Below are 26,614 nucleotides of genomic sequence, written 5' to 3'. Positions count from 1 at the left end.
TCTCATTATATTCACACTGAGATCAAACTGAATAATCCAAAGCCAGCCAAAACGCCCTATGTTACCTTTCAAGTCAAAGTGGAATCAATACTTAATATATATGGAAACACATACATAAAAGCTATTAGTGTCCCCTGATGTGATCAGTGAAGTGAAGTCTCAGGGAACCCTTCTGACCTGCACCAATGCCAAACAGGACTCGTGCTATACAGCCCTGAGGCAGTGTTTAGGTGTGCAAATGGGTGGCTGAAAAAAATAGTTGCTTATGTGTTTATGTGTGCATGTAGTTTGTCTTTTCATTTGTGTGAATATGCATGCGTTTCTATGTACATGTATGCGTGTGTGTGCACTAGAAGCAGCATAACCTGAGGCTGTGACAGACGGACTCTAAACCATGTTACCAACACACCCCAGTGCCTCACTTAATAGTGCATGAGATAAGAACATTTGGACGTCAAAACAACCCCGCTACCCCTTTTCTCTATGGGAAATTAAGCTTTATGGAGCCCTAGTTTAAGACAATGGCTCCAGTGGTTTGGAAATTCCTTGTCACTAATTGAGAGATATCCTAATGTGTTGAATAGGAAAGGTAATCTAAATATAGACACACACAGAATTTCAACAGCACAGAATATGGATGGGATCTTACACAAATGTACATGTCGTATGTATACACACATGACGAGCCCTGCAAAACACAAATGGGAACTGGCATAGATTTCAGTTCAATTCATTTCAGTTTAATTTTACTTATAAAAACACAAAAACAAACTCCATCAAATCAAAATTGACCGAGTGCAAAATATTAGCTGTACCTGCTAGAGGCCAGTTAGCGCCATAAATGTTGTGAAGATGGTGAGCAAATATTTTATTCTCGGCAGATAAAATAATTTGTACAGATCCAGGTCAAAGCCAACTGTACTTGGTATTATGCAGGTAGCCTAAAATACATGAAAAGTAATGTGAACTCGCTAAAAAAGGAATAAGTCACCATCTTTCCCATGCAGGTCAGAGGTAATCTAAGGAGGGAAACTCCTCAAGAAGTGAGCTCTCACAGTGATTGAATGAACACATGTGACGGAGGAGGACAGTGACTCAGTCATCAAAAGAGAGAAGGAGCAAACCAGTGCAAAATGAAGGGGTGCTCAACGGGCTATGTTAACATGGAGAACTACAATGGTTGAGAAAAAAATATGGAAATAGAGTTAAGTAGAGAGCAAAAAAAAAAGCCATTAGAGCTAAGAAGGCATTTGAGCATAAGACAAAGAGAGTTAGAGAGTGGGAGGTAGAGGCCAACAGACAGACACAGCTAGAAACAGAGGCAGAGCTATAGAAACAGACAGTCATGCAGCCAGCCAGAGAGGCAGCCAGAGATTAAGAAAAGCGAGAGTAAGACAGACATGCATCTCAACTGTGACAGGCAGACGGCACAAGGAAACTTAAAAAAGCAAATTCTGAAAGACAGCAATGCAGACAAGAGACTGAGGGAGGGAAAAAAAGAAAGCAGAGAGACAAAAAAGAAGAAAAAGTCAAAGCGTAACTAAAGGAGGAAGAGGGAAAGTGACAGAGGAGGTAGTGCAAGTGCAGTGTGTGAGAAAGAGGCCAAGATGATGAGGCAGACATGCACACAGACTGATGGAGAGTGCATAACTCAGTGGGGACTCTAATATTTTTGTCCAAGGGCACAGTCCAGCATAAAAAAAATACTCGACATGACAAGGACAGCTTGTCTTTGCTCTACACAACCAAAATTACCAGCCATTCATACTGTGAAAAGAAACTGTGCCAAATAAAAAACTTTGTAAGACTGATGATCTTTGCAAGGTCGTCACAAAGGGGTGACAACCTCGCATTTTGGGGTCCCAGAATGCACTTAATGTAATGATGCCACTTTGTGTTGTATTCTCATCAAATGAGAAATGAGATGCTTTTGACTTTCACAAAGCCTGAAGTGATATTTTTAGACTCCGTGCGAGCTACAGGGACAGGTGAATCAGCACAGAGTGACAGTACATTACCAGTCTAGCCGCACTGAGACGAGAATAATACAAAACCATGTCTAAAAGTCTAGAGCTGCACTTTCAAGTGAATGCAAAACGGTACCTAAAGTTTTGAGGAGGGATGTTAACATTTGTGGCTGGCATAGCCGTCATGATCAGATTTGCATTTCTCTCTAGCATCATTCCTGTCAGTGTGCAGCTGAGTGAACTGGCAGTGAACTGAAGAGGAGGCTGACGCAGTCCTCCCACTGTCTATTGTGGCAAGACAGCACTTCAGTGTGAGTCTGTGTGTGATGGAGAAAATCTGAAAAATGAAGTCAGAGGTAAAAATTATATATATATATATATTTAAAAATACAGACTCAGACATGCAGTGTAGGCAACAGGGAAAAGAAAGATGGAATAAATTACAAGGGAGGGCAAACAGATACGAGAAAGTGAGAAATCACATGAAGGAAATGAAGTGAAATAGATAAGAATGGACGAAAGAAAGAAAAAACACCTTCTGTCTGCGTGCTTTCATCCTGAACATCTTTGTGTCTGAGTGTCCCTGGATCACTGTGTCAGCAGTTCTCATTACTATACATGCTGAGGACATCAGAGATCTTACCAAGTAGCCGGTAAAGCATCCTCTGTCTGCGTGCGTTCAAGTAACAACAGACGGCAAACATAAACAGCGGGAGAAAGAGATTCTCACAAATGAGCATGGAATCACTGAGGCGCTTGAAACACCTTGACACTCACACATATGTCTGTTTTCTAAGCGTCCTAAATTAGGCACATGGATTAAATTTGTACGTGCAGGAAGATTTAGTTGATTCTGGATTGAATTTTAGGCAGAACAAGTCCAGTCAGTTTCATCTAGTCTGCCCGAAGTGCTGAAATAAAGCTAGGCAATTTGTAATAAAAGTAAATGAGTCATATTAATGGGCAATTAAGCTGCATGTGAGCATTCTTAATGCCCACTAAACCAATTAAAGTGTACAAGGAGGTACCTCAGTTTGGAAAAAGAGTGAATTAATATTTAACAAGTTATCAGCCTGAACACCAGAAAAGAAACGTAGTGTAGTAGCTGTACTAGGTAGCCAGGTTCTGAGGAGTAAATTAGTTCCACTCCTTATAATTAAGACAATAGTAAATGATTCCTATTTCCACAACAGGCTCGCTGGCAAAAAGTAAGTACATTTATTTATTTAGCGCCTTTTGAAATCACAAAGTGCTTCACACCAAACAAAACCAACAATGGCAAAAAAAAAATTGAATGAAATAAAACAATAAAATGAAATGAAATTCTACCCAAATGCCAATTTTAAAAGATGAGTCTTCAGCTGCTTGTTGAATGAGTCCACTGAGCCCACTGATCATAGGCTTCTAAAAAGTGGGGCACAGATTACGGAGCCACTGATGAGTCTCGCCCGTGACAGATATCTGATAGCTTGTTTGTCAAAGTGTGCCGAGTAACTGCCTAATGTATAAATAAAGGTATGACTCATTCTTAATCAGCTCATTTCTCAGGTGACCTTGTCTGAAAAGAAATTTGCCTCCAAATGTGATTTCAAGTGGATTGTTAGTCTTAATAAGAGCAGGTTATGTTAAGGTTTTATGAACTTTGCCCCCAGCCGTACAACCCAAACACTACAGGCGGATGATGGTGCAAATATGTGTAAGACTTTCAGTGATTGTCAATGAGTCAGACACACTATGGTGGGTTTGAGTCATAATCAGTCTTATTCAGCAAGGATATACAAGCACCATGAACTTGACCTTGTGCAGCAGAGCTGGTAACCAAGTATAGCACAGAATAGCTGACAGCTGATGCAAAGCAATTGAATGCATAATAATAATAAGAGTGGGACACAACTTGGCCTCATTCAGCCGCATTCCCACCAGAGATTTCATATTGACCTCGTATGACCTGGAAAAGCAATATGTCAACCTTTATACTCCACTGAATTTTTAATATTGCCCAGAAAAGCCTTAGCTTGAGGTGCATTGCTTTAAACAGCTTTTAAATTAAATGTGAGCCCTTACTGTTGCGTGTGGTGCCATGTTTTACAAAAACCTGCGCTTTTATCCACCTGTGTCCATCGTCAAGGCTGTATCCAGCCTGGAATTACTGCTTTATTCAGAGCAGGAAATTAACTTGAGTTTATTCAGCCCATTTCCAGGCACTCAGATTATGTCCCGCACTGGACTGGAAAATCGTGTCCTTGCAGATACTCTCAGGGTAAGACTTACAGTCACAGGCATTATCTGCCTCAAGGAATCCCAGCATTTAATATTCACCATCATAGCTATAAATGGCACTGCCATGCACATAGATAAACTCTGAGTTATCTCTCAGTATGACATTCACCATACTGTAACAAGTACCAATCACACTGTACTTTATCAGCAAAAGGTCCATTTTAAAACAGAATAAGATTTTAATTGATGAAAGGGTAGACATGAATATTTAAAATAAATGCTTTTATGGACTTTCTAAAACTTTGTAGTCTTTTTGCAACAAAAAGAAAGAAAAGAACAGCATGCAAAAGCACATCCAAAGAAATCCAGGCCCTGTTGGCAGATATGGTTTAAATGAGGCTCCTGTCCTAGCTGTCTACATGTCACCTTATATCTCCCAAAAGGTTAGGAACGGCATTGAGTAAGATGATGTAGATATCTTTATTCTACTCGGTAATCTTGATAGCAACAAAATTCCCATTCCTGAAAGCAGAGTTGTTTGCATAGAGCAGGACAGTTTTGAGTCTGATATCTCAGCTAGTGTTATGGGACATAATCTGACTTATCACACTATATCCAGCTAAGCTCAAAGATATCTCCATCAAAACATCAAAATAGATTTGGTATTAGTCAGCCAAAGTACACAGTCCTGACATGGTGCAGAGGCAAGATGACAGAAGATAATATTCTGGATTAACCTGCTTGAATAATACTTCTCCAAAAACAGAAAGCGCATATCACAAAATATCAAACAGACACAAAAAGAGACAACACACCACCTAACTCTAATATTGCCACCTATAACTGGAAAAACCCCACTTCCACTCGCTATCTATTTCTCAAAAAAGCTCAAAGATATACTTTGGATTTGCATGTCATTAAGACACAGCATTTTTTATTTAGACATTGTCTTTATGTTTCTATAAATATATATTTCTATATCTGAAGTTCCCAGGACTAAATGATAGAGTGACACAAGAGACAAGAAAACTGTACTTCATATTTTGAAATAAGTGAAAAGAAAAATCATCACTATAAATATAATATAATAAAATATAATAAATAAATAATTAAGGGAAACTAAGAAAAAATCTCAAGTGACATTTCCAGGGCAGCAGGATTGTAGCTAAAGCTCATTTATTGCATTCTCGAGATTCTCACTCATTCTCCTGCGCTTTTATCCCTGTATGAAATATTTGCTCTCTTGCTGTGATTGTTTTGTGTTGTTTTTTAAAGTTAATATTTTAAATAATTACTGTCAAAACATTATAAATCCTTTAGGAAATCAAAGGATGTAGTTTCAAACAGAATAACTGTCTTTAATTTTCCTTTCAGTTTACAGAATATGGCTGGCAGCTGAGGCAGGTTGCTCCCTAATATAAGGAAGCATCATTCTCTGGCTGACAGAATACATCTTTTGGAGGGAATGTGGAAAGGTGACACAAAATCACTGTAAATTTGTTTACAAGCACACAATGGAGGTAAGCAACACCTCTTCTGTCATCTTATATCTCCTACTTCTGTCAAATTACACACAACCTGAAAAAATGAATGTTACTTTGAGTTCATTTCATCTAAAGCACCAAAATACACAACCTTTATGTAACTCCTAACTTCTGCCTGCTGATCAAGGGCAAGTATTGACACCAAACTGACTCCGAGACACCAAAATGAAGCGGCCAACGTGTCTAAACTAGAAAATGTGAACTACATGGACATGAGTGTAATCGAATGCATGGGGGAAACTAAGAGCTCTGTTTAGCAAGAGTTTTCGAGTCGCAGGGACATTTCTTCCAGGAGTCACCAAAAGTAGCTGATTGTGGGGCTTAAACCAAAAGAAATCCAGCAGTGTGCACTTCTTCTGCACCTAAGGTCCTTTAGTCCTCATAGACATGCTCCAATGGGGAACTCTGCAATGTATGTTACATTTTATGAACTGCTACTGCTGTCACGACTTGCCCGTGAGTGACTTGACGGTATGCTATTTTTAATTTTCAGTGCTGCTCTGCTCTGTCAAAAAATGACAGAAAGCCTACATCCTTCCAACGCTGTTAAAAGAATGATGGAAAATAAAGTAAACAGATACAGTCGGGTCATGTACTTGCATCTAAGAGTGAGTACCCAGCACTGAGGACAGTCCAAGCATTCACTACTGGAGGGCATTCTCCTCTGACTTGCTGGTCTGGGAAAACAGTGCCAACTCAGTCTAGGTCCAACCTCGAAAAAGCAGCGTGCTGGCTGCAAGCTGGGTCTTCATCACTGGCAGCTTTTCTTTCTCTAACCTTGCACTGAAGGCCAGCGTCTCTTCACTCCCTGTGTTCTGGCTCTGCTGCAGATCAATTAGCTTGAGACAGCTGTCATTTCAATTAGGCTGTACAATGCAGTGCCCGACTGCTTATCTCAGAACCGTTTTCTCCTTAACTGGATTGACACACATCTTACTATTTTTTTTTCTTCTATTTTTCAAAAGGGGAAACATGATGTTCAAAATGTTATCTCTGTAAAACTATAGCAAAAATCGAAATGGGCTTTGCAGTGTTGATGGTGACGTTACACACATTACCTCTGCAATCGTAGGAAACTGAAAAAAGCCGGGCATGGCTGGGAATGGGACTTTATATTAAAGCGGGGGTAAAAAGAAAACAGAAGTAAGTGAATATAATAAAAGCTGTCAGTGAAATGATTTACTGAGCCCTTATCAGATTAATAATCCAAAGCGAATCACAGTATTGAAGAATAGCAGCAATGATATCACTTAACTACACTGTGCCTGTAGCAAGGAAGCCAGTGTTCATGCGCTAATGACACGTGTGTGTTTGTGTCTATAAAATCACTGCTTTATAATCTTTTAACTACCAGACAATCACAGATTTGTCTGTGATAAAATCCTAGTCCTCACACATATGTCTATGCTTATACCAGGCAAGTCATGTGTGTGTGTATGTGTGTGTCTATGTGTACTCATGTGGGGCATGCCTGTCCGTGTCTGTGCGTGTGTGTGTAGCAGATTTAGCTTTGATAAAACCCCAGTCTTTAGAGGGATTATCAGCCCATTCCCAGACAGCAACACGCTCTGCATTTATGGAGGTAATAAGTTGATCCATAATAGACAGACCACCAGACAGCTAAAGGCTGTTATTGGAAATTGTGTCCCCCATATCTATACCTGGGCATAGATGAAAGAGGGTTGGAAAGCAATATCTTCAGAGACAGTCAGACCTGCTGTGCAACACCTCGTGCGAGCTATCATCCGGTGAATTTTGATTTGCCGCTTACCTTTATGTATTGACTGACTCGTCATGCTACTGTTTGTGGTGTGGTTTTGCCTCTACTAAAATCCCAGAGTGCAAACGTACAGCGGCTGCCAAGTGTAAGCACACAACGTGGCACGACACAAGACATCAGCACGCAGACTCAAAAATAATTTAGCTAAATGTTAGTACTCTTTTATTTAATGTTTCAGAGAGCTTAAATTGCCATTTGAATCAAAGCTATTTTCACTGAAACCAATCCGGGTGTATTTTAGTGAGATTTCACTCACTTTAATGTTATCTGACACCCATTTGTCGTTGCGTGACTTGAGCGTTTAAAAGTAGGGCAAAACCGGTGAAAAGGTCGCACGTTTGTGGATGCAGGCTGTTGTTTCCTGGTCAGAGCAATAAAACTTTCTCTGCCATTATTATTTCCCAAAACAAACCCTTTGTTGATAATGAGCTCATAGCTTAACTTATGGCTGCTTCTCTCACCACAGGCATGGTGACAGAATTACTATAAACTGAAGAAAGGCTGGTATAAAGAGCACAATGATGCTTGCTATCTGCATTATCCTTGTCTTTTTTATCTCTCTTTCTAACTCTTTTTTCCCCTCTCAGTCTGGATCTCTATTTCCTTTTTTCCCCTCCTGTCTTCTCTGCCCATCATTTACCCCCATGTCTGTTCTTTCTGCTTCATCTCCCTATGTTTCCTCTCTATCTCTCCCTACGCTCCCTTCAAATGCTCTGCCTTGTGCGCAGTCATAAAGAAATAATTTATTCCTGTCCCCCAGTGCTGGTATGTATTAGCATGCCAGCAGAGCACGTTAACTTATCTCTCGGCTACAGGCGCTGAGTGGTAAAACTAAGCTCTGATAGTTTGCAACAGGATGACCACAGAATGCCTGTAGCTCGGAGAATTCGGGCTGTCGTCATGATTAGTAATGGTGGGCCTGTTTTACTGCACTGAACTGTACCAACTGTATGACTCAATGATATGCAAAAAAGGACTATCAGCCCAAAATCGGCTGGTGGAGAAAATGAAAAGATTATTAACTGCTGCTGTTTTTGACAACCAGCCCATCTCAACCAATTCTGTTCTTTTGTTAAGGCGCGCAGAACATAACACATACAAAATCTGTTTGAGCGGCTGTTGCGCTCTGAAGGTCCAACTCAAAATTTGTTTGGCCATCTGTCAGCGCTAGTATCAGAGCATCAGACAGTACATATGAGACTGTAAAAATAGCATGAATTAGATAAAGCGCAGTGTTAACATACACAGTTAAGGGTCGACGGTGTGTAGGCATCACATGCTGCATAAACAGATTGGGCCTTAAGTGGCATTTGTTGTCATTTTGTTGCTTAATAAACCAGAAAACACCAGCAGCGTACACATAAATTTATTATAGGGATTTTATGTGAGCCACTATCAGCTGCATTTCCCATAACCTCCATACAGCGAGCGGTAAAAAATAAACCTGATAGCTTTCAAGAGGCCCAACCACACAATGTCTAGGAGAATTAGGCTCATTGTAGTGATTAGTTACTCTTTACAGACATGCTGTGCATTATAAATGGATAGAAACAATGTAGAATGCTGGCATCTCCGGGATGAGAATCTAAGGTAATACATTGCTCCAACTCTGCAGTACAAAGCGTGGCTCTTATTAGACTTCACTTCCAGGCAGAGAATGAGCTGCATTTTAGTGTAACAACAAACAAGGATGGATAAGCGATTATAGTGACACAGATTTAGTTGTGCATATGGCGCATAGAAAAAGAGGGTGTTAAACCATTCCCCACTTTAATGAGCAGCTTAGATGGATATTGAGACTTCAGAACTGAGAGATGGCACAGATTGCTGCGTTAATGTCATCCTGTGTAACTCAGTGGATTAGGTTTAGATTTGCAGCTCCCACTAGGGCGACCGCATACAAGAATGTATCCTCTCATAAAGAGTCCACTGAATGGCAAATGCTAAGAAAACTGCCCCGCACTTGATAACAGCATTACTGATAAGCAATGTAATTAAGATGCACAGAGTGGAGCATGCTGTATTGTGGGAAAAAGCACCCCAGTGCAATCTCTATTAAGAGCCAAGTGCCGGGCATGTCATAATGATTATTTATTATAACCCTGATGTGTCTGTTTTACTCACTATTTCATTATCTGAGTACTGGATGCAACTGCACAACTCAAATTCACTATGTCACATGTAAGAGCTACAGAGTTATGAGTGCAGCTTAATATGCACTTCCTGTTCATTTATATGTTACATTGCAAAGTTGATATGATTTGTGTTAAATAAAGCTTCCATATCTCAGAGTCCAATTTGCCATGCTCCCTCTTCCTCCCTCCCTCTATGTCTGTCTGTGTGTGTTTGTGACTCATCACCACCCATATTGTGCCACTGACCTATATCTGCCCTACCTGTGTGTCACACTATCGACTGACCTTGATTCCAACTGATCTACTCACTTCCAGACAGTGACGTGAGTCTTTAGCACAACACCAGCAGGAAGCAAGTAAAATATTTCTCTTCCAGTCAATTCCACTGGTTACAAGAAGAAAAAAGTGAGTAATGTGATTAAAGCCGACAAAAGCATTGTCAGGGACCCGCATGTCTTTTAGTAACTAATTTGAAATTTCGAACTGATTTAAGGGATATTATCGAGGTAATCTTCTCCAATGATTCTTTGCATTTTAGCCTTACTTTCAATAATTTAGTATACATTAACGATGTTATTTGGCTGGATTTTATTCTTCTTTATAATCTTATTTAATAGTATCTCAGAGGCTTTTGGCAAATCATTTTTAAAATGTTATCTGATTGCTCTTTGCATGTTTAAAATGATAAACAACTCATTTCTGAGCAGACACGGTAGATTAACATCAGAACACATAGCCAAGAGCCACATCCCTGTATCTCTGCCTCTCTCTCTCCCGTTCTCTGCTGCAGAGTAATGCATGGTGAAAATGTGATGCTGCAGGACCATGTGGGCTACCATGCACAAAGCGACTGGAAGGTGGAGCTTGGATGCTTACAAGTTCCACTGTACGCTCTCATTGGCTCTCAATGACATCATTGATAAGGGGCTGCAAAGAGAGAGAAAGGAGTGACTCTCCTCTCTCCCTCACACTCCTGTATAGTAGAATGCAAATGCAGGTTAAGAAGGCCAGTTGAATAGCTTGTGACTCTTTTCTGACTCTAAGAGATTCGTCTGAATTAGTTGCTGCTAAAGCATTAGGCGAAATACAAAACTGCCTTCTCCATCGTAGGATGGTCTCGCTCTCGCCTGACCCCTGAATGAACTGAGCATTTGAAGAAAGATTTCTCTTTCTACAGAACATTTCGCAACTGATGAATGCTGTGGATCACAGTGCGTGCAAATTATGCGACTGTCACGCAATCGTAAGTGAAACTAACTATCAGTGTTAAAACTGATCAGACCGTGGACACTCAAATTTGGCCCAAAAGCGTTCTTGGGCTTTATAAAAGATAACTGAAGTCAAATCAGATGAAACATGCACTCCGACTATGACACAATGATGCTGCTGTGCTATGCCGAGACCATGCACAGATAAAACTAAACTAAAATATAAACATGTCATGAGGTAGGGACTCTACTACTACTGAACTGTACAAACTGCACATCATCAGATGAACTTTTAGCTCATTATTTTACAATACAGACTAGTGGTCATGTGCAACAAACTTGGACTAAACGTCCAGCTTCATTAAGGTGCTTTGGGCATTTCATGGTTATTCACTGTGTTATTAAAAAAATGTCCCCGTGCATAACAAGTGTGGAATACAAAAAGACATTGCGAGAATTGCAAGTTTACAGTATTGGTAGTCATCATTGTTTAACCATGCCAAAATTATCTTAGTTTCTCAGGGGCAATGACTAATGACTGGCATGATAAGACAAGCTGGTTGCCTCAAAATAATCTTTTATCAACTGTATATTGATTTTAGCTTTAAGCCTAAATAATATATGGCATTACAAATAAACTCAGATTACAGTACAGGGGCAACACAACGCCTTACAAAATACAGCTGATGACAAATGTAGCTGGAAAATAGTGTGTGTGTGTTTGTGTGTCCCTGCGTGTGCTAGGGATTTCACACATGTACCAGCCCTGCAAACAAGTGGTTGAACAAGTGCCACATACCATCTCCCACTAAAGAGTAATATTACCTACCCATTCTGGGGGCTGAGAAGGATCAGGAAAGCAATATCCTGCTATCCCAAGGACTTTGGCCCAGGACGCGTCTTGTATTGTGGCATTCTACATGCACATCTTTTATAATCCTCAAAGTATCTCCATGAGGTTTAGATTTCCAAGTGTGCCTAAAACACAATCCGACTGGCGCTGCTGCTGCTGAAGTCTAAATCCTCATGAGATAAGTCTTCATGTTCATCCAGAAGAAAAGTGAACAGTCTCTTAATCCTTCATTTCATCTTAAAAATGGCTTGATAGGTGAATCTGTACATCTTCCATGTGTTTTTTTTTCTACACATCTTTTTTATTTTCTTAATCCATCAGAAGCAAGCACTGTACTGGTTAAATTGCTTAAATTCCCACCTAAGGACAGTGCCCAGACAAATAAAAAGAAAAAAGAAAAAAGGTTAAAGGCATTGCAGTCAGTCAAAGCTACAGCACATTTTTCTCATTCAAATGGAATCCCAGTCTAAATCATATTAAACTCGTACTTTAGGAGTGAATAAGCAGCGTAAAAGTGTGTGAATGAACTGTATGAGTCAAATTTGTTTTTAGAAACTTTTAAATATATATATTTCTTTATATAGAATAACAAACTGATTTGGTTTCAAACCACATGTAAATCCTGTAGGTGTGAATTCTCCCCTTTGCTGAATAATGCAAAGTTTAAGGGTAGAGCTACTCCACTGTGGAATGCTTCAAATCCACACAAGTTGTTTGGCCACACCTTCACAACATAAAGAAAGTTTGTTTGTTTTTAAATCGTGTCCACTTTATTTTTTTTAAATAACGAGGAAAAATAATAAAAAATGAAGGTGGAACTTAACAATAAAACTCAATAAACAATAAAAAGTATTTACATTGACATTTCCCGGGTATTTGCTTCTTTAAAAGAAAACAAGGCAAATAAAAGCTATTCAAACACTTTGAAATACTAGAATTAAACAACATAATAAAAAAATATATATCACATAAATTTAACTTTGCAAGTTTGAAAAAGAAAAGAAAAAGTTGTTTCCTGGTGGATCTGCGCTCCTTTCTGCTAGCTTTCTTTGTATGGACTGAGAACAAAGGAGCCTTTACAGTAGCCTAACAAAGAAGCTGCAGCGACTTATACCTGTTGATCTATTTCCAAATAAACTCTAACAAGTTTCTTAAAGATTTTCAAGACGAGCTCGCTTTAGATTCACGTCATTGCATCTTTTTTGTTGCCTATAAACATCATTTCTCATTAGTGCGAAAAAAAAGTTTAATTCTGTGTTACCGTTTCTTGTTTCTTGGAGACTTTACACCTGATTGCACTGCGCGGAATTCCCATAGTGCAGAAAGACAACTTCGCAAGAACGTAAACACAACAGTCATAAAACTACTGCACTAAGAAGGAAAAAAGAAGTATTTACAAACTATCCATCAGCCAACTGTGATTTTTCTCGCGTGCGTAAAAAGGTCCTTTCCTCCGCAAACTTCTGACAGGCTTTGTCTTGTGTCGCAACATCCTCGAGAGACAAAAAAATACAGCAACCCCACAAACTCTGCCTCAACTCCATGAAAGCTCCCTGACAATTGCTTCTAAGTAGCACAAGTTGAGTGTTAATGAGCGTTATGGAGATGCGTGTGTGAGCATCCCCCTCAAGTTCTCTCCTCAAAGCGACCCGCATCAGACAAAGGAACAGGGGACCGCTCCTCTCGCTCCCTCTCTCTCTCTCCTTCCTTGCTGCCTCGATTTCTCTAGCTCTCTCTCCCTCTCCCTCCTGCTTTGTGCTCAAGTTTGAGCGCTGACGCACCAACTACAGCCGCAACTTTTAACTGGGAATAAATTCCAAAAAATCGCTCGAGGATTGAAAGCAAAGACAGTGTGCCGCTTGGAGACAACTCACCTGGGCAGTCGGCTTCCTGTGCGCGCGCTGCTGTCGGTTGTAGGAAAAAAAAAAGTTTGAGAGGGCACATCTAGCTTTGTGTTGTGGAGTCCCCCTTTGTCTACACGTGTGATAGATGGATGGGGCTCTTTTTTGGCCGCGCCTAGTTCATTTCGCTCTCCAAAGAGTCCCGCCCTCTCAAAGTCAAACAACTATGCACAAAACAATGTACACTGTGGATCCGTGCGAGTGATAAAGATCACGGTGTTGGGTTCTATCATTATACTTATTATTACTATTTTACTTTATTTAAACACACTAACTCCCCAAAAGTTTTTTTTTACAAAGCAGCTAATTATGTCTGTCTGTGTCGTGGGATATCTATTTATTCTTTTTACCCAAATTTTTTTCTTCTTGCGTTTGTTTATTCATTAAAGCCTCTTTGTGGCACTGGCTTGCAAGGTGCTCTTCACTGAGCATTCTCTCTCTCTCTCTCTCTCTCTCTCTCTCTTTCGTTCAAGTCGCAACCAAAAGAAACCCTCATAAAACTGTCACACTAGAAAATCTTTGCTTCCGAAATACTTTTTTCCTCCATTCTTCTTGTCTTTTGGCTGGCTGACAAAAACTTTCCTGTATCCTCCGCGTGGAGACAACCATTGTGTCTGGATAGCAGTAGCAGGGGAACAAAGAAAGAGACCAAAAAAAGGGGGGAAATGATTTTTATTTTTATTTTTATTTTTTTTAATAAAGAATGAAGTGGTGTGTGTATATCAGTAGCTCTAGACTTGTAATGACGGGGATCCGCTGTGCTACTGCTACGTCAAATCTTATGCAAAAGCTTTATTTTGAGTTTGGAGAACAGTAACAGTGATACACCAAAACATGCGTAAATAGAATATTTAGACATCTTTGCACCCTGTAAATACATAAATATTTATTCATTTATTTAATTAATTAATTTGATTAAGTTCATTTACATGAGCAAACTTTCTAGTTTTTATAACTTAACTTGAAATTTTACTTAACCACTACCTTAACATCAGTTACTCTTTGTTGTATAACTCCTTCCAATAGGAAATGTAAATCTGTATGGATGTCGTGAGAAATAAAAAAATAAATTAAAGGAGTTTCAGAGTTTCAGGCTTTTTTTTCATTAGGAAGGCTGCTTTTGGTACTGCAGTCGGTGAGGGTGGTGCTGGTAATATTACATGTGGGTGTGCTGGAAGGAGGGGGAAGAGGGAGATGAGCAGGGGCAGGGAAGAAGTCATAATCACGTCTCCCTTCTCCCAGTTATGTGCAGCTCTTTGTCCCGGCTGTAACGTTTGTAACGGCTGTAAAGGAGCACGCAGGACAACAGGAAACATTCAAATGCAAATACATGCAGTGACAGTGATTAACCACACTGCTGTTCACAGGCAGAAGAAAAAGCCTCTGTGGCTCTGCCTATTGGACCTGACCTGGGTCCTGAAAAAGCAGCGTACTAGTCAATACTGCTTTTGTGTGCGGCATTCTTTGTGTACACCGGTTTCCACAAGTGTGTGAGTGAATGCATTTTGGGAACATCTAGACACAGCCAGTTAGGTAAAAACTTAAAAACTAAAGATAGCCGACAACACCACTACTGTGTCCTTCATTTATATGCCATACAAATACAAATAAATAATAAAAGGAAGGAGCTACTCCTCACGGAAATCTGTGTATTAACAGCGACTATAACAAATGGTATTTGCACATCAATAATTGGGGGGGGGGGGGGGGGGTGTAAATCACAGAAAGCAGATAAATAGTCATATAGTCACATCACCACAGCAACACCATCTACCCCCTTGGGTTTAGCTCAGGATGGATATATTATATACAGACAGACAGACAGACAGAGATACAGTCATACCTCTCTCTGCCCCTCCGGCAGAGCTCTTATCCCCCCCCCTGCTGTGGTTTTACTGGGCCACTGACTCCAGCAATCAGCCTGTTCTGCTCCACTCTGCTCTGCCCTGACTGCTGCCTGCACATCTCCCACTGAGGAGTCAGCTGAGCCAGGCATGAGACTGCACACTGAACAGGCTACATACAGCTTAGAGGAGCTTAACACACACACAGACACACAGAAGTGCTGGAAATCTTAAGAAATTTGCAAGATTATACCAAACAGTACAGATATTATTGCTTCACAATCATGAGGACATTAAGATATGAAGTATGCAGTGGGTGCTAAAACTGGCAGCTGAAATAACTGTTTATTTGCAGTGTAAGGTTAGTTTTAAAACACGACTAATTAAGCTGCTATAAAATGCATATATCTGCATTTCATTAAGGAGATAGTTAGCAGTCGTATCATGATATCCACTATGGATTTATGCACTTGTACACGCTCACTTTGTTTCCACAATCAATGCAGATTTGTTTTTTATACATCTACTCCTCGTTTATTTAAAAGTAGACGTCAGACAGTGAAAAAGGGCATCAAGATGCATCTAATTACGACAATAAAAATAACTGATAACTCCTAAACATGCTGGTGTTTTTACCATACATAACAGTTTCACAAAACCAGTTACACTAATAACCATGGAACACTTACAGTAATTTAATAAAATAAACTGTTATGCAATAAAACCAGTCGCTGTGGGCTTCGAGCTGCATCGTCTGTTGTGTTAAAGTATCTGACAGAAGAGAAATAGCAACAATTAATAATAATAATAACAATGATAATAATAAATTAAACCATTAATATTTGAGTTAAGTATACAGTCTCTTGCCTTGTTATCAAAAAATACCCATGTCATGTGGTATGATGCACATGCCCGCACACACACATGCACACACACAGACACATCCGCATACTGTAGACAGACATGCTTGTCAGCTACGCTGGAGGGCCCTTGGCTGACTGCTGCTAAAACAGCCCTTCCCCCACAATAAGGGTCTGTCTGGGAGAGGGGGAAGGGAAATCATGACTGAATCAAGTCTGAATGCCAGCGTAACGGCACAACAGGCTGGAATAGAATAGAATAGACATATCTTGGATGAAGATAATTATGTATTCAGTAATGAGCCGCCTTCATTCAGTCACTTAAGGTGGTCTCAGTATGTGTGTGTCTTTGATTAATGACGTAAATAAGCAGTGTGCTATTATATAGAAGAAATAAGGTGCTTAGGCAAACCTGCCCTAACTGCTTGAGGCATATTTTGGTCAGTTGCAATGGTGTGGGATCGCTTTTCATGATCAGTTCTTGGCTTGGGTGTGTTCTCTTTAATGTATTATCCAGGGGAGGTTTGAAGGGGAAATAAAGGAGGGGTGCAGCAGGCAATTCATATTTTCCTTTTCAGGTTGTATTCTTGCATCATCTTTCTAACAGTTTTCCGGTTACCAGGTTGTTTTATTAAATATTCAGGGATAAAGAGCGTTCTGTCCATTCAATGCTATCTCTTCTGTTTTTTATTACTAAAGAAATTCACGTGAACTCCAGAAGTAACATTGTAGCAACACCAAAAGATACTCTGAGGTCGTTGTTAATCGTCATGATTTAGCGCTGCTGGGAATACGACTTGTGTATTCTGTTCGATACGCGTGACGCTAAACTATTTTCTGCTTTGACCCAGTAGCAGCGTGGTTTTAAGTTATGCATAATGCATTAGAATTTTAAACTCTAGAGGCATAAATCAATTTTACATGTGTGCTTGAACAGATGGGTGCAGCCTTCATGCGGTTTCTTGGTGATGTGCAAATATAATAAAAACAGTAAATACAGAAAAAGGTCATGTCATTTATACAAAAAATTAAAATAAACAAATCTACACGTTTGAATATCTGATGTAGACTTGAATCCTAACAAAGCTTCCATACCACTTAACTCCAGCATCAAACTTATGTCACAAAGGGGTTAAGAGCATCGCCTTTTAAGCTTTATTTACAGAATAAAGTGGATAGTGACTCTAGGGATGCTGACACCTGCTACAAAACTCTTTCCAAACCAAACCATCCCATTTTGTGGTGACTAGAATTTAAAGTGTGTGTGCTTTTTTTGAGCTGCGACAGTTTTCAGAAAGTTTCCTATATGAATGAGGCATTTACACCGCATTAAGAGGAAACTTAAATAAAAGTCCCTGCGATGTGCAGACATGGATAATATAAACTGACTTAATGTGCAATTGTCACAGTGGCTGAGAAAGTTTACAACACAATATTTGAATAATTCTTCGCTAAACCACTTTTCTTTCACACTGCAGACCTCACAACCATTTTTGCTTGCCTCTTAAAATTATGTAAATAGTAGTTTTTTTGGTGGGGGAGCGTGTTGCCACACCGCTGGAGTGGATTTCCCCAAAAGCAGTTAATGCTCATTACTCAAGACAGTTTTTATAAGTTATTTTGAGCACTTAAGTTATTTTCAGCCCGCATCGCAAACGTTTGCTTTCAGTTGTCCATTTCTCCCCAAGTAAACCATGGCTTGATTAACTTGGGGAGAGAAGAATAGAAGAGCCAATTAAAAGCAGCTGAAGTGGTGAGTAAAAAATCTTCATCCTCTTATAGAAAACACTTAACAACATATAATGTAATAATTAAACACAGTTTGGACAACTACTGTTAGGAGATGAACTTGGAACATAATAACACAAATGTATCATGTCTTGGGTATTTGTGGCATTGAAAGAGAGATTAAAAAAACAAACAAAAAAACAACACTCATGAATAAAGAAAAAAGCTGTTGAGTTTCAGTTCCAGCTGATATTTATTTCCTTCCTTGAAAAAGTTCTGTACACAAGTTTGTATCAACAATCTGACAGGCAGTGAATGGACACAATTTAGCTGGCATGAGTCCCCGCCCCTTTTCTCTGAGACTCAAAAAGAGGGTGGGTACTTTTGTTTATGGCATGATTAGAGACAATAAATGATAATTCTACACATCATATTGCACAGGATGGATGAAAAATAAAGTTAATATATTTAAAAATGCTTTCATATTTATATATAAAAAAACAGTCTGAACTGACCACCTCGAATGTAGGTAATGATGTGTAAAAGATGGCAGCTCTAGACAGTGCCTGTCCTCGATAGCAACAACGTACATAAACACACAATCTTTTTGCTTTATGATACAGTCAAATATACAAAGACCGAGTTCACGTTTCATCGCTTTTCCTCATTTTTTTCCATTTTTTTCTGAAAAACACAACAGCTAATAACCTGAATCTGAAATACAAATGCTATTCACCATGCCATAAAGATACTAAAACAATTATTAGCTAATAGTTAGCCCACAAGTAGAAAAGATTATATATTCAAATACAATGAGAAACGCAGTACAAGTAGGTGTTTGCAGAACTCAAGTCTGAAATTTGAATACGCTTGATGTTATCATCCTTGTTGTTTACTTGCTGCAACGCTAGTGCTATTTCAATCCAGTGGTTGATTGGCAAATGTGACATCAGTTAATGAAAACATCAAGAAATAAGTCAAATTTAAAGCTACAATCTCCTTGTTGTTGTCACAGGCAAGATATTTGACAGGAAATGCAAAAGCAAAGTGGCTGCTCAAGATAGTGATGCTCTTAAACCCACATGGCCCACAGGAATAGCCTGCAGAAACAATGCGTTCCTGTGTCTTTAAGGAGCCTGCAGTCTGGCACTGTAAACGTTGAAGGTAGGCTGATACAAAGGCTGATGCTGCTTTCAAGTGCTGTCGGGCAAATCGCAATTAAATCCTTAGAAGTTAAGCATGTCATGCCTGCAGGCTACGGCCAATACAGGATATTGAAATATTTAGGGACTGGATATCAGAGAAGTCTTAAGAGCATATGCTGGTAAAAGACACGCAAAGTTTGCCTGTTTACTGAAGTAAAACATGAATTACACACCTGAGCCACGGGGGCTCCTTCATTTCGTCAGTAGGTAAATGTAGTTTGGTGCCTTTGATTTCTAAAATCAAAAACAATTGGCACCGCGGTTAAAAGGTCTGTTTTGTTGCCTGTTTTTGCGAAAGAAAAAAAAGAAAAAAGAAAGAAAAAATGTGGGGGAAACGTTTGGACAGGCAACAAAACCTTAGAGCACACGAGCTTACTGTAAGCACTTGAAGGCAGCATGAAAAGCAGCCTGCCGGTGGTATTAAAAATTAGAAAATCCAATACAGCTGTATTAGTAGGCTACACACACCGATTGTTGACTCCCCCAGTTTCTATATAGATTTGTACAAAAATACACTGAGAAAATAATCAAACTGTTTCCTCTCTTTTTAAGTGTCCAAAAGTGTGTACATTTAAATATAAAAAAAGAAATCAAAAGTTGTGTGTTTTTTTTAAACTCTAGCCCTTCGCCTGAGAAGGAAATGTGACAGACACAGACATACTGACAAACAATCGTGTAAGAAAATAATAATAATACAGGACTAGATCATGTATACAAGAAATTAAAAAATGATCAAGTCAAAAATGCTTGGCCCAGTATATAAATACAACATCCCATATAAAATGGCATCTGAATACATGTACAAAACAAAGCTCAAAGGATGGAGGAGAAAAGGGGAAAAGAAGAGAGCGAAACCGGTGAGGATTTCTCTATAGTTAAAATCTCGAAAACATTAAAAGAATTTTGGTCCTGAATCATAGAGAACATGTGTATAAAGTTCAGCACAGATTTGAAGTTGCGTTTGAATCCTGAAGTCTGAAAAATTACAACAGCTGGTGATTATTTCAATGTCCGTTTTTTCCTTTCTTTCTTTTAAAGAGAAGAACCGAAGCGAGCGCCACCTATCCATTTAAATAACCCTAATACTAGTTTTTAAACTGCTCGACAGTCTCACAGAAAATCTCAGCACAAGATAGGAACAAAGTAGGCTATCATGCTTAACGTGTTTTTTTCCTTTTGCTTTTTGAGAAAATAGTCGACTTAGAAAAAAAATTAAAAAAAAACTCCAACCCACCTTGGTTTCACTTTTTTTTTCTTTTTTTTTTTTTAAATCCCTCTTTAGTGACACACCACAACAACAAAAAATGTCGCACGGCAGTCCCATTTCTGTACCTTTTTAGTGGTGAAGTTCACCTGGCGATTGGTAAAAAGTTGCAAAATGTCTCTTTTTTTTTCCTTTCTTTCTTTTGCTAAATCGTCAACAACATTGATTAAGTGAACGACGTGCAAATCAATCACAGTAAAGTTGTTCAGTTCAAAACAGTCCACGACTGAGCGTTTTCAGTCTCCAGTACTACTTCCTCTTCTTCTTCTTCTTCTTCTTCACCCCCTTCACTGTCGTGTTGGTATTAAGTCCCACAGTCGACGCATCCAAAGAAAAGTAGCCTAGAAAAGGCATTTATTTGCTTTAAAGTGTAGCTCTCCAAGGATATGCAGCCTCTTGCCTATTTTGGGGGACGAGAAAGGACTGGGGGGGTAGTTTCAGCGGGGCTTTAATAGTCTGATGCAGTTAAACCTATAACACAAACTATTGCGCCCACTTATGTCCCCGTTTCTGTTTGTGGTCTCATTCTTCTTCTCGTTATTATTATTAATTTGCTTTCAGGATGTTACCTGTCGTCTCTTGCCTTTCTCAGTACGTGAACACCAGGTTGGAGATGGTGGACTCTAGCCAATCCCCGGAGATCATCTCGCTGACTTCGGGTGTGCAGTAGTCGGGGAATTCGAAGTGGGACCCTCCGGAGCCGGACTCAAAGTTCAAATCCCAGTCCCTGTCCAGCACCGAGGAGCCAAAGCTCCCCAGCGACATGCTATCAAAGCTGGGGCTCGGGTTGATGTCGAGCAAGTCGTCCTCGAACTCTTCGTCCTCCGAGGAGGACGAGGAGGAGTGCGACGAGGCGGAGGAGTGAGAGCCGGAGGGGGTAGGCGAGGAAGCCCGCCGACTGCTGTACGTGTGCCCACCGTGGCGCTCCGAAGAGCCGCCCAAGCTGCCGCTGCTGCCGGGGGAGTCCGCACCCTCCTCTCTGCCGCTGGCCGCGTCCTCGTACAGGCTGAGCGGGTCGCTGGAGTCCGCCGAGCTGCTGAGCGTCGGGCTGGCCGGGACCACGACGGAAGACGCCGGGCTCACGCTCAAGCTAGTCCCGCTGCTCCCCAACACGTACACTCGTCGGGGCTTCTTGCCATCAGGTATCTGCTTGGCTACTGAGGAGGAGACGGACTTGGACTTGTAGAGAGAGTTGTGGTGGTGCTCTGCTGGGTGCTCAGAGGCAAACATTGATGCTTTGGTGCTATTGCTGCTGCTCCCGAAAAGTGATTTGTGGGGTTTGCTGCTGCTGCTGGGTGATTTGGATCCGGTCTTCCTCGAAGAGGAGGACGTCTTAGTGCTGGTGTTGTTGGAGCTACAGTTGAGCTTTTCCCCCTTCTCTCCTGCGGGCTTGGATGCGCTCGATTTTACCTTCTTTCTTGGCCGGTACTTGTAGTCGGGATAGTCCGCCATGTGCTTCAGCCTGAGCCGCTCCGCCTCTCTGATGAAGGGGATCTTGTCGCTGTCTCTGAGCAGTTTCCACCGCTTCCCCAGCCTCTTTGAGATCTCGGCGTTGTGCATGTCCGGGGACTGCTCCATGATTTTTCTCCTCTCTATCTGGGACCACACCATGAACGCGTTCATGGGTCTCTTGATGTGACCGCTGGGAGTTTTACACCACGCCGGGTTGTCTCCCAACTTGTCGCCGGCGGTCGAAGAAGCGGTGGAGCCCGGGGAGAGAGGCGAAGCGGCCGTTTCAAGGTCCATGCACGCCCCGGAGTCGGAGCTCGAGTCCCCGGCGAAGAAGGACAGCGCCTCGGTGGTGCTCTCTGTGTGGCTCATTTTCTGCACCATGCTGCCCAGCTGTGCAGACAGAGGGGGAGAGCGGTGTGCTTGCTCTTTCTCTCCCTCTCTCCTTGCTCCTCTGATTCACTATTAAAGCAAACTCAGCTCTTTTCTCTCCTCCTCTTCACAGTTTGAGCCGAGTAAAAGCCAGTGCAAGAAATAATTCACTCCTGAGATGCGCAGTAAACTCGGCAACACTTCAGTCCAGAGTAGCCTCAGTCGGCTAGATGCGTAAAAAGAAAAAAAAAGTTTAATTTCCAGCTTCTGTTGGCGTTTAAAACAGCACGGATGGTAGCCCAGTCTCCACTGTGTACCCTGTAATCAGTCTCTCAGTCTCCCCTTCTGTTATAAAAAACCAGTTTAGCCGTGGGGGCCACTGAGCACAGTCTATGCAGCTGCAGAGCGCAGACCGGGTGCCACACTGTGCGCTCGGGCACTTACAAAGGGCTCCCAAGTACAGTGTGTAGGGTAAGTGCTTTTCTCTGCATCAGAAACAAAAGCCATGCATGCTGTGTAAGGGAGAAAAAATCAGCTAGAGCGAGTTACACTGTCCGCCTCCCATCAACTACAGTCGCGATTCAAGCAGCCCTCACGGCCCGGCCCCCTTACTTGCATTTATTCCTTCCCGTAATACAACGGCGATAAAAATCCACCAATGAAATCCTGTCGCTAGCCTGCCTCCGTGCCAGACTCACGCCCACCTCGGCGCCGATTGGCCAAAAATGGAATCTAATAATAATCAGCGCGTGCAATGAGGAGCCTCGTGTCTGACCTCATTCCAGAATACAACAAGAAACTTCATATTTTTTTAAAGAGACATTGGCTTATGTTATGAACACCCCCCTCACCACCAGCCCATGTGTATATCATTAACATGTAGCCTTGCTATAGGAAAGCTAAGTATACTTCACCATATGGCCGTTTAAACACAGTGCAGTTTGTACCAGCGCGCCCGAGACGGCACAAAAGCCACGCACTCTGTTTTAACCAGCCTCCTTTTCTTCCATTATCCTCACACAGAGAGTGAGGATATTGTGCATGGTGCGCACCTATAATAAAGCCAGCTGATACAGTGGTCCATTGCCGTGTGCTTGCAATGCTAAAGATAACACACTCTAAGGTTATCTGGCGTATACTGCAGGCTATATTATAATGGGATCACTCATTTAAACTGATTATCATTCTAACGACTGACTGAAACATGCGATAATTAGTTTAATTGGTGATAGTTTGCCTACAGGTGGTCACCGTGCGAGCAGACTGACATGATAGTTTGGCTGGTGTGAGTAAAGACTCCAAGACAGCCAAGCTGTATATATGCTTTGCTTTGCTTTCACTCCTCTCTCTCTCCGAGGCGGGGTTGGGCGGTCTTTTGTCACATAACACATATCGAACGAACCCTCTCCAGCGCACTAGAAAGAGAGAAGCGAGGAGGGAGAAAAAAAGGAGAAAAAAAAGAAGAAGTAGGCTGTGTGTGCGATGTGTGTGCGCATTAACCGCCTGCGAGAGCGCTTGTTCTCTGTCTCTCTCGTTCGCGCGCACACGCACACACAACTCAAAACTGACACTCAGTGCAGTTTTTCGTAACACAAAAAGCACCGGTGAGAGAGAAACGCACGGCACAGCGCAAGGTAAGACCACAATCAGATGAAACGTGTGTACAAAAACAGAAAGCCAACAGACAGCATCACTTTATCTTGTTTTCCTGAATCTTAACACATGCACCTAATAAAGGTGCGCAAAAAGTATCTGGGTAAAAAGAAAAAAAAACATATTTTGCTTGTAGACATATTATCATCCTAAAGCAATCACAGCACGTAGTAGGCTCTGTTTTCTCGGGGCATCCAGTTCACCCAGTATGACAATTTGTGATTTAATCTACTTTAAATGTAATGAGTCACATAAATGAAAAGAGACGAATGAGAGTAGGACGTAGGAAGGCTTTAAACTACAATGCGGAGTTAGGAGTGACGCTAGATGGCGTCGCATAGCCGGAGAGGACCCTGTCTCGGTCTGTGCTACAGAAAATTTAGGGAGAGTAAAAAGAGATCAACCCCAGCATTGAATACAGTTACCAGGGGTGAATTACATAATGTCTCTGTGCGACAGGGAGGCATCCAAGCGATACGGTTGTGCAGAGTGAACGTGTATCTGCGGGTATGTTGGAATAAGGTATAACAGACTGCACTGAGGTAGAACAGGCTGTGGAATTAACTGGAAATGGAAGCAATATGGTGGTGTTAAAAAAAAGATTGAAAACAGTCACCACTTTAATGATTCTGGCTTCCAGGGGAGCATGCCTGTTTCTTCACATTAAAAAAATCAATCTAAATAATAATTTAAAAAAAAATAGTGCCAAGTGTCTGTGTAACAGAGAGAGACCAGGAGAGTTGATCAGATGTTCAGTGTCTTAATGAAAGTGGAGTCAGAGGTGACTTAGACCGCCACAGGGAAATTAGTATGAAAGTACAGTCGCCAGAGTTACTGGATGCATTTCACTGGATACAATTATATTCAATATGGCCTCGTATCTGCAGTGCATCCAAGTAAAGCAGTGGGTAATTGGGCTCCAATTTGTGTGTTCATGGAGCAGAACTGCAATGGATATAAGAATGTTAACTCGTAAACTCACACTTTGCCATAATGCGTCTTTTATTATGGAAATGTGGGACAACACGATGCAGTTTCACTCTTTGCTATAGAAGTCGCTGTGCTATAGCCCAGGAATGACCATTTACTGTACAAGTTTAAAGCTAAAAACACACACATTTCAGCTTGAGTCTGTTGAGGCTGGTACAAATTCAGTAGTAATAATAATTACAGACAACAATTTCAAGGGTAGTATATCTTCTTCATACATTTTCCTCTCTTCCAACAAACTCTTGGGAGCTCTGTGCACCTGGAGGGACAGCTGGTAAGCTTTTAAACCTAACACCTCATTCAGTACCTTGAGCAGGTGTTGTATATTCTATTCTATTCTATTCTATTCTATTCTATTCTATTCTATTCTATTCTAAAACATAAATGCAACCTTCCACCTAGTTTTGGTTTCACAGTTAACTTGAATACACGGCAATTTCTTGGCACACTTATCTGTCTTTCTTTCACTCTGCCCCCCCCCCCCCCCCTTACCTTCTCTGTAAACATTAGCATGCCACACACACACACACACACACACACACACACACACACACACACACACACACGCACACACACACACACACACACACACACACAGAGGTTCGCAGGACCTAAAAGGATAAGTAGTGCATTCAAACTTTCCTCTCGCTTTCTCCGTCTCTCTCTTTTACTGCCATTGTTACACTAAGGTGCAGCTGCCACGCGAGTCGGAGTGGGTCGCGTGCCAACCCCAATCTCAACAGGTGTTCTTTTTGTACACACCCCAAGCCCCCAACTTCCTTTGTCTGTCCTCACTCTTTCCTTCTCACACACTTTCTCTCTCTCTCACTCAACTCCTCCCTCCATTTTTCACTTCACTAACTTTTCTCGCCCTCTCTCTCTTTTCTCTCTCTCTTTTCTCTCTCTCCCTGCCCCTCCCAGATCCAAATTTACTTGAACCAAATAGAATGACCACAATTAAATGAAGTTAAGCATAAAAACGTGTAAGAAAATACATTAGCACACATTACATCCTATGTTACATTACACTTAAAATATAATACGACTTGAAATGGGTAAGATGGTAAAAATAAACATAAACATGAGAAAAAAAGGTGGAATTCAAGGCTTCTGAATATCCTGCCACTTAAATAAGACTTATAGAAATGTCAGGTTTTCTACTGAAGTACAAACTGAATTTTGCTTGGGTCTTAGATTGCGTCAGGAACTTGGTATTTATGTCTTTATACAGGCTACAGAGCAGCAAAAACTCTTTAACTCTCCTTCTTCTGTCTTCTTTCTGTGTGCACTCTCTCTTCTTACCCATCTGTCATTCAGTGCTCCTTCTCTGCTTTCTGCCTCCCTCTCTCTACTCTCAAGCCCACTTTGTTTTATTGGCATGAATGTTAGGTGAACACTGTTGCCAAAGAACCCCGTCTCTCTTTCCTTTCTCGCCCCATCTCCCTCCCGAAGATAAATCTGATCTGAGGTCATCTGTTATTCAGAACACTGACACCATATGGTCAGCCACCCACTCGGGGTGCATTCAGTCGGTATCATGAAAACTTAAATCTTCCCATACTTAAATATTGATGAAGGTGTTATACTTCCCGGCTGTCACAAACCCTGCTTATCTCATATGGAAAAGAAATAGTAAAAACT

At 41.0% G+C, this 26,614-nt stretch overlaps 1 protein-coding gene and 1 long non-coding RNA gene across 2 annotated transcripts in view; both read right to left on the bottom strand.

Annotated features, from left to right (window-relative positions):
• LOC146698164 (uncharacterized) overlaps positions 1–13,674 on the bottom strand; it is a 166,656-nt gene extending 152,982 nt beyond the window's left edge. Inside the window, exons 1-2 of the long non-coding RNA XR_014922995.1 lie at positions 13,582–13,674; positions 11,684–12,067 (exon numbers count right to left, since the gene is read on the bottom strand). This is a non-coding gene — a long non-coding RNA (uncharacterized LOC146698164). The remainder of the gene's footprint in view (positions 1–11,683; positions 12,068–13,581) is intronic.
• A 4,600-nt stretch (positions 13,675–18,274) lies between these two features.
• Positions 18,275–22,950, bottom strand: sox4b (SRY-box transcription factor 4b). The gene has a single exon (XM_085473182.1). The coding sequence runs from the start codon at positions 22,340–22,342 to the stop codon at positions 21,098–21,100; it is 1,245 nt and encodes a 414-aa protein (XP_085329308.1). The 5' UTR covers positions 22,343–22,950; the 3' UTR covers positions 18,275–21,097.
• Positions 22,951–26,614: the final 3,664 nt, after the last annotated feature.

This window comes from Copadichromis virginalis, linkage group LG11 (genome assembly GCF_057382275.1).
Source record: "Copadichromis virginalis isolate Kocher_CV1m ecotype Utaka linkage group LG11, C_Virginalis_male_GT1.1, whole genome shotgun sequence".
In the NCBI taxonomy this organism is placed as follows: Eukaryota; Metazoa; Chordata; class Actinopteri; order Cichliformes; family Cichlidae; genus Copadichromis; species Copadichromis virginalis.
The sequence above is the reverse complement of the archived record's forward strand: the minus strand, read 5'-3'. Positions and strand labels throughout refer to the sequence as shown.